The following is a 19,707-nucleotide window of genomic DNA, read 5'->3' as shown; positions in this document are numbered from 1 at the left end:
CAAATATGAGAGGAGAGTCAAGGAGCTCACCTACCAGGTACAAAAAAAATGTATAGTAAAATTCTGGTCCCATTAATTTGATTATTTTCTAGTCTGATCCATGTTCATTATCTCCAGACTGAGGAGGATAAGAAGAACCTCAACAGACTGCAGGATCTGGTTGACAAGCTTCAGCTGAAGGTCAAGGCTTACAAGAGACAGGCGGAAGAATCTGTGAGTACCTCATTTGAGAACTATAAACACCATGGGAACAATTATATTAAGTTCCTGATATAATCGTATGTGACATTGCAGGAGGAACAAGCAAACACTCACCTGTCCAAGTTGAGGAAGGTGCAGCATGAGCTGGAAGAGGCTGAGGAGCGTGCTGACATTGCTGAGTCTCAGGTCAACAAGCTCAGAGCCAAGAGCCGTGACGCTGGAAAGGTAATTTTTCTCAAATTAATTTTCACACATACTCAAACTTTAAAGCTTTTATTTTACCATAAATTGTTCCATATTATATTCATACAGATTTTTTATATGTGTACTTTTTTTTTCAGAGCAAAGAGGCAGCTGAGTGAAAACCTTCACATTCACTGTCACCAGCTCCCATTTATCTCTTAAAATGTGCAATTGCTCAATAAAACATATTCATCAACTTCTTCTTTACATTTTACTGTTTATTTATTTATTTTTTTCTGAGATGTTTATTACACTTATTTTCATATACAGCAATCTCCTCAAATGAGACAAATAATTATTGCTTCAACATAGAATTTTTGACCTTTCACACAATGAGCTTTTATCCGGAATAACTACTAATTACTACAAACCATCTTCCACTAATTAAAATTTAATTTAAAATAAAATTAAATTTCATTATGAAATAAATGTTTTTATCTAATACACATTGTACACAATTAATGGTACCCTTAGAAGTTCTTATGAGTAATATATCTCAGGGCCTGTATTTATCAAGTTTCTCAAAGTGCCATTTTAGTCTAAAGTTTAAAAGTAGGAGTAAATTTCATGAATTCTCAGCGCTTAAGTATAAAAGCAAGTTAACAAATTTCTTAAAGCTAAATAACACTCTTACTCTCCCAGTTATATAAGACTGCTCTAGAGGTGGTTAGGAGTTGCCAGTAGGGGCTTGTGATGGCACTGAGGAGACAGAGACGTGCGCAAATCTTTCAGGGGAGCAAGAATGTTTTTGAAATGTTTGACGATGAGCAGTTAATCAAATGGTATAGTTTGGACAGAGCAGGCATCGTCTTTGTCAGCGCTGGTTAATGTTGGACTGAACTGTTTGACTAATTCAGCAAGCAGTTGCGCTTCTTCCTCCTTCCAGTTTAGTTTTCTTTTGGAATCCATGGTGGCTGATTATATCATAAAATCTAGGTTAGTTAACAGCACACTGGTTTAAAATGTGCAATTAAGACATGGTGGAAAACGTTTTTATCTTTCATTTCCAAAGTGTATATCATAATGTATTCTCTTGAAAATTCTTTATTGTCAAATGTGTGTTGAATGTAAACTCCTTTTATGAATTTCACCATTCAATGTGAATTTTTCTGAGAATATTCTTAAATTCTTAAAGGAAATCTATTCAGTGATTGGTCCATGCCTGCATCCAAAATCCCGTTTGTGGCACAGCAGTGTCGAGAATCATTTCTTAGACTGAACCTTTTAGATTTAGTCCTACACTTCACTTAAATTACGACTGAGATGCTTGATAACGTCTCGGTTACATAGGTAACCCTCGTTCCCTGAAGGAGAGAACGGAGACGTACGTCGGACAGACCGGCAAATAAGAATCTCGCTAGAGAGGCCAATCTGCTTTGAGTGTAACTAAAACGAGCCAATGCACATTGGCATGTTGTCATATGCAGCAGCTGCTCGCCTCGCAGCGCGGGTATTTAATGAGCAGCAGGTGCGTTGCATCTTCAGGTTTTCACTGAGGAGCCGAACAGGTTAGGCAGCAGCATCAGCGGGGTACAGCGACTGTGGCGACGGGACGTACGACTCCGATCTCTCCTTCAGGGAATGAGGGTTACCTATGTAACCAAGATGACAGACTGATGAGTAGGAATCCCTAACAAAGCACCACAGGAGCTGCCCCCTTCCAGCGCTCTGCTGCAAGCCTCCTGAGCCCCCTTGCCTAAGGATGGTGGGACAGGGCTAACACAAAGAGTGTCAATCACTGCTGTTCCCCAAAAACCCATTCTGTGAGACTATTGGATAACACTGGGAAAGCGTACCCTTTCGCTGGGAAAGGAACACTGCGGAAGCCACATCCTTCCCCGAAGGAGTTATGTGGAGAAGTACATATGGGCTAACCCCGTAGGGCTGTACTACATATGGAAGTACTGGGGTGACTCCAACCTGATGAGAGGTGGGATCTCCCAGAGGGAAAGACACGGGCTTCGTTTAGGAGCAACTGTGGAACTACACATATGGGATCCCTGTAGGGTCACACATATGGTACCCAGCCTAAATCCGGTTCTCAAGGATACAACGGAGTATAGGACTGGCGCCAGACGCTCCGCCACATCCAGCTGCCAAAGGGTGATCGGAGGATTCAACAGGGTCTGCCTTATAGGGACTGTCTGGAGTAATAAGCGCATGTAAGCGCAGCAAGCCGACACTAAGCTGAGGCCTCTCCGTGCCTCTGACCTGAGGTGAGAACACGGGAGGAGACCGGCTTGACATGAAGGCTATAGAATCTAGCGAACATGTTAGGTGTCGCCCAGCCGGCCGCTCTACAAATGTCTGTCAGCGAGGCGCCACAAACTAGCACCCAGGAGGATGCAACACCTCTTGTAGAGTGAGCATGTAACCTGAGCAGGCAGGGCACGCCTTGTGCTTGGTAAGCCAAGGCGATGGCGTCCACTATCCAGTGGGCCATCCTCTGCTTGGAGACAGACTTTCCCTTCTGCTGGCCTCCGTATCAGACAAAGAGCTGGGCCCGTATGTATAAAACTTCTCAGAAACGCTCTTAAGAATAGTCTAGTTTTGACTTAAGTGTCAAAAAATTCTTAGTAAAGAGTAGGACTTTTCTAAGAGTAGGAGACGTTTATAAAGAAGCTAAAAGCAACTTTACTAAAAGTATAAGACATCTTCAACCTTAATTCAAATATTTTTAAAAATGTATTAAAAGATGTAAGCATATTGTGTAGCTGTGCTTGGAGTCAATTGTTTCATGTGTGATAATGAAATGAAATTTCAAATTATTTCAAATTATTTTTGGCCAGGCTGTCATGCAAAGAAATTATGAACATGCAAAAACAAGAGAGAACCAATGAAATATTAAAAACTGATTATGTTGTAGTCAATGTCATATTTTAAAACATTTAAATAATATAAACATAAAAATAAAAATATTTTCCTCATATTTTGATGGTTTAAGCAAAATTGTAGTGTCATAAAAAAAAAAACCTTTGCACATCAATTTTGGCCACTATGTTTGGTGTGGTAAGTTTAGCAATAGTACTATTTAAGAGTCTGCTTACTTTGGACTGATGGGTACAAGTCATCACCGGTGCACTGCTGCATTCTTACAGTCACCAAAAAATATATTAGAAAAGCTTTCCAGTGCTGGAGAGAGCTAAGCAGGAAGGCCTGAAAACAGACGCGGAGGCTGCTTTGATTCCTTATCATGTGAGTAACACTTTGATTGTCTGGAGCTGCTGTTCTGTTACACACTCTTGTTTGTATTTACTCTTGTGTACTGTACGTTCATTTTTTGTGCTTCCTTGTCATTCATTCATCATCTGTGCTTTATTATTCGTGAAGCATTTTGTTGCATGTCAGCTGTGATAAACAGACATCCACTAGCATTGCGTGTGTAACAGTGGCCAGATAGTGAGCTTTTTGTAGTTAAACTATTGCACACTGATGCCCGCTAAAGAATGAGGTGTTTAGCGTCATTGATAGTGCATTTGCCTCGCATGCCAGCAGCGATTGGGCTGGGATTCGAGACCAACTCAAAGCAGTGTGGTTACATAGGGGTGGTTAGTATTGGAGTGTGAGTTTTGGAGGTGGCACAATAAAGAGAGGGGTGAGTTTGTTTGGGTTGATTTCAAATATCAACAGTGTTCAACAATGAATTTGAGAAATCATATACAGCACCTTTAAATGTGTTAAAATGCATTAAACATATTAATTATTGTTTAAGTAATATTTATTAAATGTATTACATTTATTTAAAGTTATTACATTTCTTATTAGGTCAGTTACAAAAAGAATTGACAATCAAGTTTATATCATTTTATCAACTCCATGTCATCATATAACTCCAATACATCATATCTTTATTGGAGAATGTGCGTCTCCTCTTTTCTGCCATCTTGTTACTCCTAACTAGGTTAGGAGACCTCTGCAGCTCTCCTAAATAATTTAGGAGCTAAGACCTAGTCTTGACACTTAAGAATAAGTATGATTCATAAAGGTTCCTGAGTGTAAAATTACGTCATTCTTAGAATTTTGACACACTTAAGACTAAAATTTTACTCTGAGCGGCTTTATACATACGGCCCCTGGTCTGAGGTCCTGAGGCTTTGAGTTCTGTCTCTGTACAGTTGCAAAGCGCAAAATGGACAGAGCAAAGCCAGGGCTGGGTCTGCCTCCTCTGGGGGCAGTGCTTGCAGGCTCACTACCTGGTCCCTGAAGGGAGTGGTAGAAACCTTGGGCACATAGCCAGGCCGGGGTCTCAGTACCACATGGCCGTCGCCCAGCCTGAACTCTAGGCACGATTCGTCGACCGAAAATGCCTGCAGGTCTCCTACCCTCTTGATGGAGGCCAATGCAATCAGCAGCAAAGTCTTCATAGACAGAATCTTTAAGTCAGCTGACTGCAAAGGCTCAAAGGGAGCATTCTGGAGTGCTCGAAGCACCAGAGCAAGGTCCCAAGAGGATATGGAGGGGGGGTCGAGGAGGATTTAACCGTCTCAGCCCCCTAAGGAACCTGACGACAGGGTCGTGCTTACCAACAGACTTGCCATTGATGTGGTCGTGGTATGCGGAAATTGCGGCAGTCTACGCTCCAACCATTGCTGCAAGAAGGAAAGCACGGCTCGAGGAAACATCTTCAGGGTTCTTCTTGGCGAGAAGAGCACCACTCAACGAACAGGTTCCACTGCAAGGCGTAAGCACGTCTAGTAGACGGTGCACGTGCCGAAGTGATGGTGTTAAGTACTTCAGGGGGTAAGTCACCTAGAACCTCCGCATCTCGTCCAGAGACCAGACATGGAGTTTCCAGAGGTCTGGATGTGGGTGCCAAAGGGTGTCCCGTCTTTGAGAAAGAAAGTCCTTCCTCACAGGAATGCGCCAGGGAGGGGCTGTCGCGAGGAGCAAGAGTTCCAGGAACCAAGTCCGGTTGGGCCAATAGGGCGCAACGAGCAGGACCTGCTCCTGGTCCTCCCTGATTTTGCACAAGGTAGGCGCAAGTAGGCTCACTGGGGGAAACACATATTTGCGTAGGCCCTGGGGCCAGCTGTGTGCCAGTGCATCTGTACCGAGTGACAGGGAGTAAAACAGCTGGCAATGGGAGGTTTCTGGGGAGGCAAACAGGTCTACCTGAGCATTTCCGATCTCTCTCCAAATCAGCTGGACCACCTGGGGGTGGAGTCGCCACTTTCCCGGAAGCGCAGCTCGTGAGAGCTCGTCGGCCACACGGTTGAGCACACCAGGGACATGAATGGCGCGAAGCGAGCTCAGATGCTTCTGACTCCAAAGGAGGAGATGGCGGGTAAGTTGCGACATGCGACGGGAGCATAGATCACCCTGATGGTTGCAACGGTCGCAGTGTGGCCCTTTCAGGCAGCTGAGGGCAAGGTGTACTGCTAGCAACTCGAGGCAGTTGACGTGCCAATGCAGTTGGGGGCCTGTCCACACCCCTGATACTGCATGCCTGTTGTACGTGGCACCCCAGCCGGTGGCAGAGGCATCTGTGAACACCACAGCATGCCGGGACACCTGCTCTAGGGGCACTCCTGCACAAAGAAACAAGGGGTCCGACCACGGGCTGAAGGCTTGGCGCCATTCCGGAGTGATTGCCACTCAGTACATGCCGCGTTGCCTCGCCCATCTCGGGACTCAGCCGTGAAGCCAGTGCTGAAGCGGTCTCATATGAAGCAAACCGAGCAGGGTTACTGCCGCTGCGGCTGCCATATGCCCCAGGAGCCTCTGAAAGAATTTCAGTGGGACCGCTGAAGCGTGAAGCCTGCCTTTAAGCGTATTCAAGCAATTCAACACCGACTGAGCACGTTCCTCTGTGAGGCGTGCTGTCTGTTCGACCGAATCCAACTCCATACCATGAAAAGAGATCCTCTGCACAGGGGAGAGTTCGTTCTTTTCCCAGGTGACTTAAAGGCCCAACTGGCTGAGGTGACTGAGCACCAGGTCCCTGTGTTTGCACAACTGATCCCGAGACTGAGCTAGAATAAGCCAGTCGTCGAGATAGTTGAGGGTGCGAACTCCCTGTTCTCTCATGGGAACAAGGGCTCCCTCCACGACTCTCGTGAAGACACGGGGAGACAGGGCCAGCCTGAAGGGATTGTGTGCAGCCTGTTGTATGCTCTCCTCTCCTGAAGTTTATTCCCATCCATATTTACATTTTTAGCACACCAGGGTGACTAGAAGAATGAAATTGTCCAGCCATGACTTCCTGTTGCACAGGAGTATAAATATGAGGAAACACAAAGGCCAAATTCCCTTAATTATTCATCACAATGAGTAAAACCAAAGAATATAGTTCTGGGGCCTCATTTATAAAATGTTGCATAGAAACTGTCCTACGTTTCATCTAAGATCATTTCTCAAATGTGTGTATGTGTGATTCCGAAAAACGTGTGTACGCACAAAAAAACTTGCGTACGCCTCTCTTTGACATCTTTGAAATCTATAAATCGCAAATGATCTTGAAATTGTGCGCAGCTGAATGGTTTCAGATTTCCGCCTTGTAAACGCCCCCTAATTAATATACTTAGCATATAAAAGAGCACCATTTAATGTCCAAATTCTTTACTTGAGAATGGCGAGCAGCAAGAAAATTTATTTCAGTGAGGCCGAAATCAGGGTCTTGTTGGTGGAAGTAGAGGTTTGTGCTATACATGCTACATAATTTAACTTTAACACTGCAAAAAATGCTTTTCTTAGATTTTTTGCCTTGTTTTCAGTCCAAATATCTAGAAATTTTTAAACCAAGAAGCATTTTGTAGACAAGTAAAAAATATTATCTTGTTTTTAGAAAAAATAAGTCAAAATTAAGTGAGTTTTTCCTTGAAACAAGCAAGCTCAACAATCTTTTGCTGCACATCAGAACTATATTCTTTGGTTTTTCTGATTGAATGATTAAGGGAATTTGGCCTTTGTGTTTCCTCATGTTTATACTCCCGTGGAACAGGAAGTCATGGCTGGACAATTTCATGTTCATGATCACCCTGGTGTGCTAAAAAATGTAAATATGAATAGGAATATACTTCAGAGATATTTTACTCATAAAAAATTCTAGGGGTGCCAAAAATTGTGGCCAACGTGTTTTGGAGAAAAACATTTATTTCATAATGTGATTTTTTTCCCCCACTTTCAATTCTTTTCCTTCAATGAAAGGTTAGATTTTTGCTAATATTATGAGTTAAAGATTAAAAGGATAAACAATGCAGATTTATTTTTATAGTCATCTTTGATCATATTCACCAAGGGTGCCAATAATTCTGACCACCACTGTATATATATATATATATATATATATATATATACATATATACACACACATATTTTATATATATATATATATATATATAGTACATTATCTTTATTAGCTTTTCACAATCATACATGCAAAACTAAGATTACCTTGTTACCATTTTCAAGGTCTTTTCAGTTAGCTGGGCTTTGTGGCCCGTGACACTTCATAGGACAAGGGGTTTAGAAAATATACGGAATGATGGATGGATATAACTCATAACTATCGTAAGGGCTAAATGCAAATCAGCCAGGTAGTGTTTTTGTTTCTTTATAAAGTTTAATACTAATAAACATCATTTTAATATTGTGTGTTGACCAGCAATGAATTGAAGGAAATCAGAATTCCAAAGGAATTTGCTGCATGAAAGTTTATTTAGTGTTATTTTTTACATTTTTAAAGACATTAAAATGGTGTAAGATGAAGAGTTTCACTCCGCCTCCTTGGCCTGAAAAAAAAAAAAAAACACATGATAGAGCATAAAACAAGGACAAATTGAAAGTAAATACCTGATTCTGTGTTTAAATGAACTGGATTAAAAATAACATTGAACATCATAAACTGTAAAAATTATTATAATATAATGTATAATATAATATAAATTACTATATAATATAATATATACTATATAATATAATATATTATAATATAATATAAATTACCTTTCCAGCATCACGGCTCTTGGCTCTGAGCTTGTTGACCTGAGACTCAGCAATGTCAGCACGCTCTTCAGCTTCCTCCAGCTCATGCTGCACCTTCCTCAACTTGGACAGGTGAGTGTTTGCTTGTTCCTCCTGCAAAGTCATAGACAATTATATAAGGTATAGAAGATGAAATGTTCACAAAGAGTTTATGCGTTCTTAAATGAGGTACTCACAGCTTCTTCAGACTGTCTCTTGTAAGCCTTGACCTTCAGCTGAAGCTTGTCAACCAGATCCTGCAGTCTGTTGAGGTTCTTCTTATCCTCCTCAGTCTGCAGATAATGAACATGGATCAGACTAGAACAAAATCTGATTTACTGGACCTGAATTTCACTATACATTTTTTACCTGGTAGGTGAGCTCCTTGACTCTCCTCTCATATTTGCGGACACCTTTAACAGCATCAGCTCCACGTCTCTGCTCTGCCTCGACTTCAGCCTCAAGCTCACGGACCTAAATGGGAGATATTATTAAACTCATTTCAGTCCAATAAAATGTTTAGACACTTTGTACCATCCACATCAAGACTATGAACATCAAAATACAGGCGATCATCAGAATAAAGGCAGTCTTACTCTGGACTCCAGTTTCTGGAGTTGTTTCTTTCCTCCCTTCATGGCCAGATTCTCAGCCTCATCCAGACGGTGCTGCAGGTCCTTCACTGTCACTTCCAGATTCTTCTTCATCCTCTCCAGGTGAGCACTTGTGTCCTGCTCCTTCTTGAGCTCTTCTGCCATCATTGCAGCCTTTTGCATGAACACAGAAATTCATTAGATCCACATTTTCAAGTACTCAAGCGTTCTGAAACATTTGTCAGCAGCTGTTGCTCACATCAGTGATGGCCTTCTTGGCCTTCTCCTCTGCATTTCTGGCTTCCTGTACAGTGTCATCAACTTCACTCTGGACCTGAACAAGGTCAGCCTCAAGCTTCTTCTTGGTGTTCAGGAGACTTGTGTTCTACAAAATGGAAAGCAACAGTTTGAACATTTTAAATGATACTCTTAATATCCTTAATTGCGTTGTAAAAACATTATTCCCTTACCTGAGAGTGCAGCAGCCCAACACGCTCACTGGCGTCTACCAACTCTTGTTCAGCCACTTTGCGGCCTCTCTCTGTCTGCTCTAGAGCAGCTCTCAGCTCCTCAATCTCAGACTGCATCAGAGTGTTTCTGCGCTCCACCATGGCCACCTGCTCCTTCATGTCTTCCTGTCCTCTCAGAGCATCATCAAGGTGCAGTTGGGCATCCTGCACATAAAGTCAAGTCAAGTCACCTTTATTTATATAGCGCTTTTTACAATGTAGATTGTGTCAAAGCAGCTTTACATTGATAACTGGTACATTATTTGGCTGCACAGCAGCTCTTAAAAGAATAGTGTCAATGCAGGCAGATCAAAGCACTGTTGAATATCAAATGTCAAGTCAAATGTCAAGTGTCCCCAACTAAGCAAGCCAAAGGCGACAGCGGCAAGGAACCCAAACTCCATCAGGTGACAAACAATAACTTACAATAAGCTGTGCTTTCTGGTGACCTTAACCTAAAAAAGTAAGATTATACAAACATATGCACCCCAAATCCGAAGAGAAGTCACATACCTTTAGCTGTCCCTGAACGTTCCTGAGCTGTTTCTGGGCCTCAGCAGCCTGGCGATTGGCATGGCTCAGCTGAATCTCCATCTCATTAAGGTCTCCCTCCATCTTCTTCTTGATTCTCAGAGCATCATTCCTGCTCCTAACTTCAGAGTCCAGAGTGCCCTGCATGGATTCAATGACTCTCTGGCTGTTCCTCTTGATCTGCTCCATCTCCTCATCCTTCTCTGCAAGCTTCCTGTCAATCTCACTTTTGACCTGGTTTAGCTCAAGCTGGACACGAAGAATCTTGGACTCCTCATGCTCCAGGGTGCCCTATGAAATATAAAAACTACATTTAAATATCAGAATGACAATATGTATTAAGACCACAGTATAAGTCAAGTCAAGTTGAGCTTTATTGTCATTCCGCTACATGTGGTGACATACAGTGGAACGAAATGTGTGCCTCACAGGACCACGGTGCTACATAAATACAGACAGTATAAACTTACAAACAACTAACCTACTGTTCTAGCAAGAACCATACCATCCAGCAAGAACCAATTCCATATTTATCTTCAGATACTCACTTCAGCCTCCTCTAGGGCAGTCTGAATCTCTGCCTTCTCAGTCTCCACTGTCTTCTTGGCCTTTTCCAGCTCATGGATGCTCTTACCAGTCTCACCTAACTGCTCTGTCAGATCTGAAATCTCCTCTATTAGAAAGAAAAAATTAAATCTTTACTATTATGAACATTCACACATTAATTGTGTGTTTCCCATTTAATGCTCATTTACAATTGGAACATTGAAGATTTTTCCAATTTAACAATTTCATTCTTACGCTGCAGATTCTTGTTCTCTCTCTTGAGTGTCTCCAGCTGATCCAGAGTCTCCTCATATGAGTTCTTCATCTTGAACAGTTCAGTACTGAGTGAACGAGCCTCTTTCTGGGCACCTTCCAGCTCTGCCTGACCTTCCTCATATTTCTGCTTCCATTCTGCCAGGACCTTTGGTGGAGATATTTCAGGATCGATTTGTTTATAACATGTTTAACAAAGCACATTCCAGCTATACTTTACAATGAGAATATCATATAATGACTCAAATAGTTTACCTTGTCAAAGTTCCTCTGCTTCTTGTCAAGGTTAGCAGCCAAAGCATTGGCTCTCTCCACATCAATCATGAGGTCCTCCACCTCACCCTGGAGTCTCTGTTTGGTCTTCTCCAGAGATGCACATTTGGAGTTCACTGCCTCAATTTGTTCCTCTGCCTCTTGCAGACGCTGAGCCAGTTTCTTCCTGGAAGGTATTTTGTAACCATCAGTCAGATGGATGCAAAATGCATGCAATTGCACAAATTATTAATACATAATATCACAGAGATTCATACTTGGACTCTTCGAGCTCCTCAGTGCGCTGGATGGCATCAGTTTCATATTTGGTTCTCCACTGAGCAACCTCACTGTTGGCCTTTGACATTCCCCGCTGTAGCTCAGCCTTTGCCTCCTGCTCTTCCTCAAATTGCTCACGGAGCAGGTCGCAGTCATGACGGGCTGATTGCACAGCATGGGCCAGTGCGTTCTTAGCCTAGGAGACATAATATTAGCTTGTCTCTACAGTAATTGACAAGTATGTGTATGTATTGATTTTGCTGTATTACCTTAACCTCCTCTTCAATCTGCCTCTTAAGCTCCTCAATTTGTTGAGTGAAAGCTTGTTTGCCTCTGGTGAGCTGAGAAACTAAAGCCTCCTTCTCCTCCAGCTGACGGCCAAATTCACCTGTATAGTTTCAGATTCACTGTGTCAGATTGTGCTATGTCTCTATCAGTTCATTTCAAAAACTCTATAGAACTTTTTAGCAATCAACATTTAAATGTGTTTTCTCTAATAAGTCTATGTTAGTCTATGTTAGAAATCCAGTGCTGAATAATCTCAATACACCATACTCAATTAATTTTGAAATACTATTAATTTTTTCATGACTGTCATTAGTTACCATTTTCAGTTTGAAGTCTTGCTCTTTGAGCACTAAGGTCATTTATCTGGCGAAGGTTCTCATCATTCTTGGATTTTATTTCACTAAGTTGGTCCTCAAGGGTGCGGCACATCTTTTCAAGATTAGCCTGTAAACACCAAAGTTATTAGACATACAAATTCAACACATGATATATATTCTTTACAAATAAAATTCCCAACCTTTGCTTTGGCAACAGCTTCCATGTTGCTGGAAAGATCGTCAATCTCCATTTTGTATTCGCTCTTCTCTTTTTCAAGCTTCTGCTTGACACGCTGCAGGTTGTCGATTTGCTCTCCCAGCTCGGCCACACTGTCTGCCTGCTTCTTACGGAGGGCAGCAGCAGTAGCTTCATGCTGGAGAGTGGACTCTTCAAGATCACGACGCAGCTTCTGGAATTCAGCTTCACGCTTCTTATTCATCTCGATCTGAGCAGCAGTGGCTCCTCCAGCCTCCTCAAGCCTCTCACTGATCTCCTCAAGTTCCCTGGAGAGATCAGCTCTCTGTTTCTCAACCTTGGCACGAGCAGCACGCTCAGCCTCGATCTCTTCCTCCAGTTCCTCAATGCGAGCCTACGTTGGCAAGTAATTCATGAAATCTTATTAGTCTTTATTTTACCTTTGCCTTTAACAGCATTTAAAAAAAATCTCAAAAAAATATACCTGAAGCTCCTTGATTTTCTTTTGGAGTTGAGCACCCAAAGATTGTTCATCTTCTATCTTGCTGAGCAACTGGCTTGTTTCAAAGTCTTTCCTGTTGGTTTTTAACAATAAGAAGTTTGTAAAAATATTACACATTTTCATTATTTTTTTTTTCAATAAAAGATTTTATGTTTTAATTACTTTTTTATTTTCTCCTCAGATTGCTGCTTGTCATTCTCCAGGTCCATGATGGACTCTTGGGCTAATTTCAGGTCTCCTTCAAGCTTTCTCTTGGCTCTCTCAAGATCCATGCGGAGCTTCTTCTCTTGTTCAAGGGAACCTTCAAGCTACAGGACAATGATATATAAAATATATAATTTTTGATCAAAGCAAAAAAGACAGTTGATTTAATAATGATGTTTAATTAGAAACTCACATCATCAACTTGCTGCTCAAGCTTTGTCTTGGATTTGGTCAGGGTGTTGACTTTGTCCTCCTCGGCCTGGAGATCATCCAGTGTCTGCTGATGTGCCTCTTGGAGGGCTTTCTTCTCTTTCGTAAGCTTGGCAATGCTCTCATCCTGAGCTGCCATTTCCTCAGTCAAATTCTTGACCTGTATGATGTTTTGTTTCAGATGAGCTTATTATTTATTTTTTTTTTTTTTACAATTCATATAATCAATTTATATCATATAAGAGATGAAATCTAATCTTAAACCAACTCAATCTCCAACCTTATTCTCAGTGGCATGTTTCTCTTTCTCCACTTTAGCCAAGGTGAGCTCCAGGTCATCAATATCTTTCTTCAGCTCAGAGCACTCATCCTCCAGTTTCCTCTTTTTGGCTGTCAGTTCAGCATTGATTTCTTCCTCATCCTCCAGTCTCTCAGTTGTCTCTTTGAGTTTAGCTTCAAGCTGGATTTTGCTCTTGATCAGACCCTCACACCTCTCCTCAGCATCTGAGAGATTCTCAGCTTCCTGTTAGGAAACAAGGTCACTGTATCATTGGATAAAAACATTGCTTATTATAAATGGAGCTAACATTTAGTTAATTCAAGTAAAAATACTCACAGATGCAACTTGCAGCTGCAGATCATTTTTCTCTTGCAGCAGTGCTACCATCTTCTCTTCAAGCTCTTTCTTTTTGGCTTCAGCCTTGGCAAGATCTTCTTTGCATTTTGTGAAATCCTCTTTCATGGTTGCCAGCTCCTTCTCAGTCTCGGCACTCTTCAGCAGAGGCTTAATCTTGTAATAAACCTTCATCCATGGCCAGTGTTTGACATTCATGAATGACCGGATGTTGTATTGGATGGTGTAAATGGACTCCCTGTGAATAATTCATCATTAAATGGCATAATCATCATTATTTACTGTTTGTGCCATGTCATCATTGTTGTCATCTTTCTTCGTGACAATACTCACCTCCTTTCCATCATCTTCACAAACTCCCTCCTCATCACGTAGCCACGGCAGAGAGCCTGAGTCATTGTGACCAGAGCAGCCAGTTTCTCATCACGCATCTCCTCAAGAGTACCCAGAAGACCAGCTTTGAAGAACACCTGCGTTTATGTAAAACAATAAATCATTATATTGATTTCAGCTGCATAGGCTAAATGATCATGATCACTGAAACTTTGAAAGTTGTAAAGCTAAATATGAACCTTTGTGTGTCCAAATCTGTACTGGTCATGGTCAATGTCGATGGATCCCAGGAGTTTCTCACAGGCCTTCTTGTTATCAATAAACTGTCCCTCTGGGATAACACTGGCATTCAGCACCTTGTATCTGTGGAGGATTGGAAAATCTATCAAAATGTTTCATATCTTCTATTAAAGAGCCTATAGGAAATGGTTTTTTTATGTAGTTCCATTTACCTCTGCTTGAAGTCACCATAGAGGATTCTGCTGGGGAAGCCCTTTCTGCAGATTCTGATACCCTCCAGTACACCATTACACCTCAGCTGGTGGATAACCAGGAAGTTCTCCATGAGACCTATAATGATCAGTTTACATCATGAGCTTGGTAAATTAACATTTTCATTATTATATACATTAACATTAAATATCATGTTAATATGAGAAGATCTGTGAGCACTTTATTACTTTACCTGGAGTCTTGGACTCATTGGGAATAAGACAACGCACAAAGTGAGGGTGAGTGCTCCTCAAGTTGGTCATGAGCTTGCCCAAGTTCTCCTGTTTAATTATAAAAAGATTCACCTTTCTTATTTACAATCTCTCAGTTGTTAATGTATTATTTCTCTGATCTAGTGTCAGGCAAACTCATGTACAGTTTCTGTACAGTCTCTGTCCTTTCAGCTGCATTATTATTCATATTATTTGGTCTCAAAGACATACTCTGAACTGAGAAGACACAGTCTGCATGGAGCCACCCTTCTTCTTGCCTCCCTTCTTGCTGCCACCAGTCTCTATTCAGATAAAAAGATAAAAGAACACATATAATGTAATAACAAGAAAAGAGTGCAAAACTGAAACAATATTTGGTTAAATTTAAATGTACACTATGTACCTTTTTGTTCAAAATGTACAAAATGTATATAATGAGCGAGTACATCATGAATCCATCTTTCAAAGCGTGTTTGTCTTATCCCGAATCACTACGATAAACCTATAATAAGTGTTTATATTTGGACATATTTTATATTAAAAACAGAGAAAAGTTGTTTATAATATATAATATTATATTTAAAAAAGTGTTTATATTACGAACAGAGAAAAGTAGCTCTGGCTGCAATGTTCTTCCACATGCAGTTTTGTTTATTTACAGCTAGAGCGCCAAAAGTTACATAGTGTACCTTTAAATATACAATCATGTACATATACATTTAAATATACATAATCAACACTTCAGTTTTTCATACCCTCAACAACAGGTGGGTAGAGAGTAGCCAGCAGTTTGACAGAAGACTTCTGGTACAGCTGCACAACAGACTCATTCAGTGGATCCTTGTTCTTGTCCAACCAGCCAGCAATGTTGTAGTCCACAGTTCCAGCGTAGTGAACCAGGGAGAAGTGAGCTTCAGCCTTGCCTTTGGCAGGCTTTGGTTTCTGGAAAGCATTGCACTTGCCAAGATGCTGATCATACAGCTTGTTCTTGAAGGAAGTGTCTGTAGCCTTGGGGAACATGCACTCCTCTTCAAGGATGGAGAAGATACCCATGGGCTGTTTATAAAAGAATGTTGTTTAATTACTACAATTTTAAAATTTCGAGCATGGAAATTGGAATTGAATAAGTTCATAAACCAGTAAAAACCTTCTCAATGAGCTCAATGCAAGCAGCCAAGTCCATGCCAAAGTCAATGAACTCCCAAACAATGCCCTCCTTCTTGTACTCCTCTTGTTCCAGCACAAACATGTGGTGGTTGAAAAACTGTTGCAGTTTTTCATTGGTGAAGTTGATGCACAGCTGCTCCATGCTGTTGAACTGGAGGAAGAAACAACCATTTATTGACTACTGAATATCACTCAATGTGCCATCAAAAAGGAGATAAAATTCTTACATCAAAGATCTCAAAGCCAGCAATATCCAGCACACCAATGAAGAAATTTCTTTGTTGTTTTGTGTCCAACATCTGGTTGATACGAATGACCATCCACAAGAACATCCTCTCATAGATAGATTTGGCCAAGGCACTAACAGAGTTGTACACCTGTAGAATAGTGTGGATATTTTATTAAGAACTTCACATGCACTCTTGATTTTCAGGTTGAAATGCTGGAAATATGTCAGCATATACCTGTGGCACGGTCTGGCCTTTGGTCACAAACTCATTTCCGACCTTGACTCTGGGGTAGCACAAAGCCTTCAGCATATCAGCAGAGTTTAAACCCAGAAGGTAGGCAACTTTATCAGCCTCTGCAATTTAAAAAGTTACAAAACAATCATCCCTTTTCTGTCCCTGAAAACAAAAATAACCCTTTAGTTTATGAGAAAAAAAAAATCTCTTAATAAAAGCACTGCATGTTATGAAACACATTAGTACTATTTAGTCTCACCCTCTGTGCCATCAGGCTCAGCCTGCTCCTCACGCTGCTTCTGCTTGAACTTCATGTTACCATGATGAAGCACAGCTCCAGTGAACTTGTAGATGCCCATTTTCTCCTCATTACTAAAGCCCAAAATGTCAATAGCAGTCTGAAAATTACAGAGAAGAAGGAGCTTTAGGATCTGCCATATATAAATATACAATACGTCAATATTCAAACAGCAATGACTCACATCAGTAGCAACCAGCTCCTCTTTATCATTAATGCTGGCCACTGTGATCTGACCCTGACTGCACATGGGGAAGTCATAGGGGTTGGTGGTGATGAGCGTCATTTCTGTAAAATACACAGATTTTGAAAGAGTATCTTACAATATTATCTGGCATTGAAACAATGAATGAAATATGTGCACCTACCAATCAGCTCAGGCTTGTGGTTGGTCATCATCTGGTAGAAGATGTGGTAGCCTCTCTCATCTGGAAGCTGGAATGTCACTCTAGACTTCTCCAGCAGATCTGTTGAGAGAATGTACTTGAGTCACAATCATCTGAAGACTGACAGACAAAGACAAATGTGCAGGATGGATAATTGAAATCATGTCCACCTACATGTCTCAATGTCAGCACTAGCCAGTTTTCCAGATGTGCCGAAGTGAATTCTGATGAATTTACCCTGTTTAAAACAAAATAGCATAATATATAATATATAATAATAATAATAATAATAATAATAATAATAATGTCTTTACTCTTTATAGAAAACTCTGTAAACAAAAATCAAACACAACTGACTAACTGCACTGTCAATAAAAAGTAGTTAACTTACAAAACGAGAGGAGTTGTCATTCCTCACAGTCTTGGCATTACCATAAGCCTCAAGCAGAGGGTTGGCAGCAATGATCTGGTCCTCAAGAGAGCCCTGAGATGTTTTAAGGGTTGTCAGTTATTTTCTATTTCATGAATAAACACATACATATTATATAGTTTGTGAGATGAGTCTAAGTCACTATCTTTCAAAAATATATATATCACATAGTTTTATATCTCATACCTGCATTTTGCCGGCAGTCTGCTCTTTCTTCTTGTCACCCTGCACTGCAACTGTGGCAAAGTACTGGATGACACGTTTGGTGTTCACAGTCTTTCCAGCACCAGATTCTCCACTGGTTTATGAGAGATTAGAAAACAAAAGATGATAAGACATGAGGAAGTTCCACAAGAGCAAAATATAAATGATATCAACATCTCTAATTGTAGGCTAGATACATACGTAATCAGGACAGACTGGTTCTCTCTGTCTATAAATTCAAAGATAATAATGTTTCATCAACTCTTTTTAAAAAACTATGAATGTGAATTTTACATATCAAAATCAAATGATAAATAATTCAGATCACATAAATCAGATCTTACCAGTCAGCATGAACTGATAGGCATTGTCAGAGACAGAGAAGATGTGGGGTGGGGCCTCCATACGCTTTTTGCCTCTGTAGGCAGCCACGACTTCTGCATCATACACTGGGAGCCACTTGTAGGGGTTCACAGTTGCACAGAAGAGGCCAGAGTAGGTCTGAAATGAGCAGAGAAGTGGTCAGACTGCTACAACACAAACAAAATGAACTTAAATGTTTTTTTTCCTATGTTGTTTCAGAACTTACATAGATCATCCATGCAGCATAACGCTCTTTGAGGTTATACAGCACAGAGGGTTCATTGAGATGGGTCATCATGGCCATGTCCTCAATCTTGTCAAACTTGGGAGGATTCATTGGGTGGACATCTTCCTCCTTAGCAACTCTCTCCTATAAATTTGATAAATTAGATATAAAAGAAAACAATGTAATAAGTAATTTAATGAGCATCTATAACATGAAATGGAAATTAAAACTCACCTCCTTAGTGTCAAGCAAAACAACTGTGACTTTGCCACCATCTTTGCTCTTGATTGTTCCCTTGAGGTACAACTCTTTGGCATCAGCCACATAGCAGGCAGTCTTGGCATCAAATGGTTTGTTCTGAGCCTCAATTCTCTCTTTCTCAGGCTTACGAAGGTAAATGGCAGCCTTGCCATAAATGGCCATCTCCGCGTCCGTACTCATGGTGGCGGCTTACTGGAAATTGGAAAGGGAAATTGCAGTGTTTTAATTAATCAAATTAAATCAGCAGCAAACACAAAATTCAAAAAGATTTTGTGCCTATATTCTAATTCTCCAAAACTCTGATATCTTGCCAGCAAATGTCACACAAACTTCTTTTTGTTTGTCACAATATTAGTCATATAGCAATGTCTGTTTTAATGCTTATATGACGTGAATCTAAAAGATGTTCAGTGCCTCAACTATTTAATACCCCCATAACAATATAAATCTATTTACACAGAGGAACACATTCATGAATAATCTTAAATCCTTTTTTTCTCCCATGAAATTTTGATTTTAAATCACACAAAACTCTTAACCAAGATATCAAAAGCAAAGACTCACCTGGCATGCAATAATGGGCTATATAAGCACACACAGATGAAATCAAACTGATCAACACAAGAAGTGTAAGGAAAATCCACCTACCTTCCCTTGCTTTGAAACCAGATGAAATTACTTCAGCCCTGCAAAACAATTCATTTACATTAAAAATTTGATGATAAGTGATGATTTTATAAACACCAGAGAATTTAAATTGATGCTGTTTTATTACAAACTAAAGAGGAATCTACAGATGATCTGCTTTCACTTCAGGTTTGAAATGAAGTTTTCAATTTCAGTGTGTGCCAATATAAATTGCAAAGCAACTTACCACCAACAGGAGCTCCTCTAGTCTCCTATAGGGCTTACCATGCTCTCCCCTACACTTATATTGAGGTGAACTTGCACACTAAGCAGGCACTAAATATGGACAGGCATTACAGTTTTAATCACTGTATATAGAAGCTGTCCATCCACAGTAAGGAAAGCATATGATAGCCTTATTAGAAATCAGTTCCAAGAAAACATAAAGCAACTAAGAAGTTGTCATTAAATAAATGCTGGACTATGAGCATAAATTATTATTAT

General features: G+C 40.6%; 1 protein-coding gene and 1 pseudogene across 1 annotated transcript in view; one reads left to right on the top strand and one right to left on the bottom strand.

The window, feature by feature from the left end:
* The window catches only part of LOC127512887 (uncharacterized), a 53,274-nt gene extending 52,623 nt beyond the window's left edge, over positions 1 to 651 (top strand). Inside the window, 2 exon segments of the mRNA XM_051894244.1 lie at positions 295 to 426; positions 543 to 651. Coding sequence (XP_051750204.1) covers positions 295 to 426; positions 543 to 563 — 153 coding nt within the window. The 3' untranslated portion in view covers positions 564 to 651.
* Positions 652 to 8,156: 7,505 nt separating this feature from the next.
* LOC127512437 (myosin heavy chain, fast skeletal muscle-like) lies at positions 8,157 to 18,756 on the bottom strand (annotated as a pseudogene).
* Positions 18,757 to 19,707: the final 951 nt, after the last annotated feature.

Source organism: Ctenopharyngodon idella, chromosome 5 (assembly GCF_019924925.1).
Source record: "Ctenopharyngodon idella isolate HZGC_01 chromosome 5, HZGC01, whole genome shotgun sequence".
Taxonomy (NCBI): domain Eukaryota; kingdom Metazoa; phylum Chordata; class Actinopteri; order Cypriniformes; family Xenocyprididae; genus Ctenopharyngodon; species Ctenopharyngodon idella.
The sequence above is the reverse complement of the archived record's forward strand: the minus strand, read 5'-3'. Positions and strand labels throughout refer to the sequence as shown.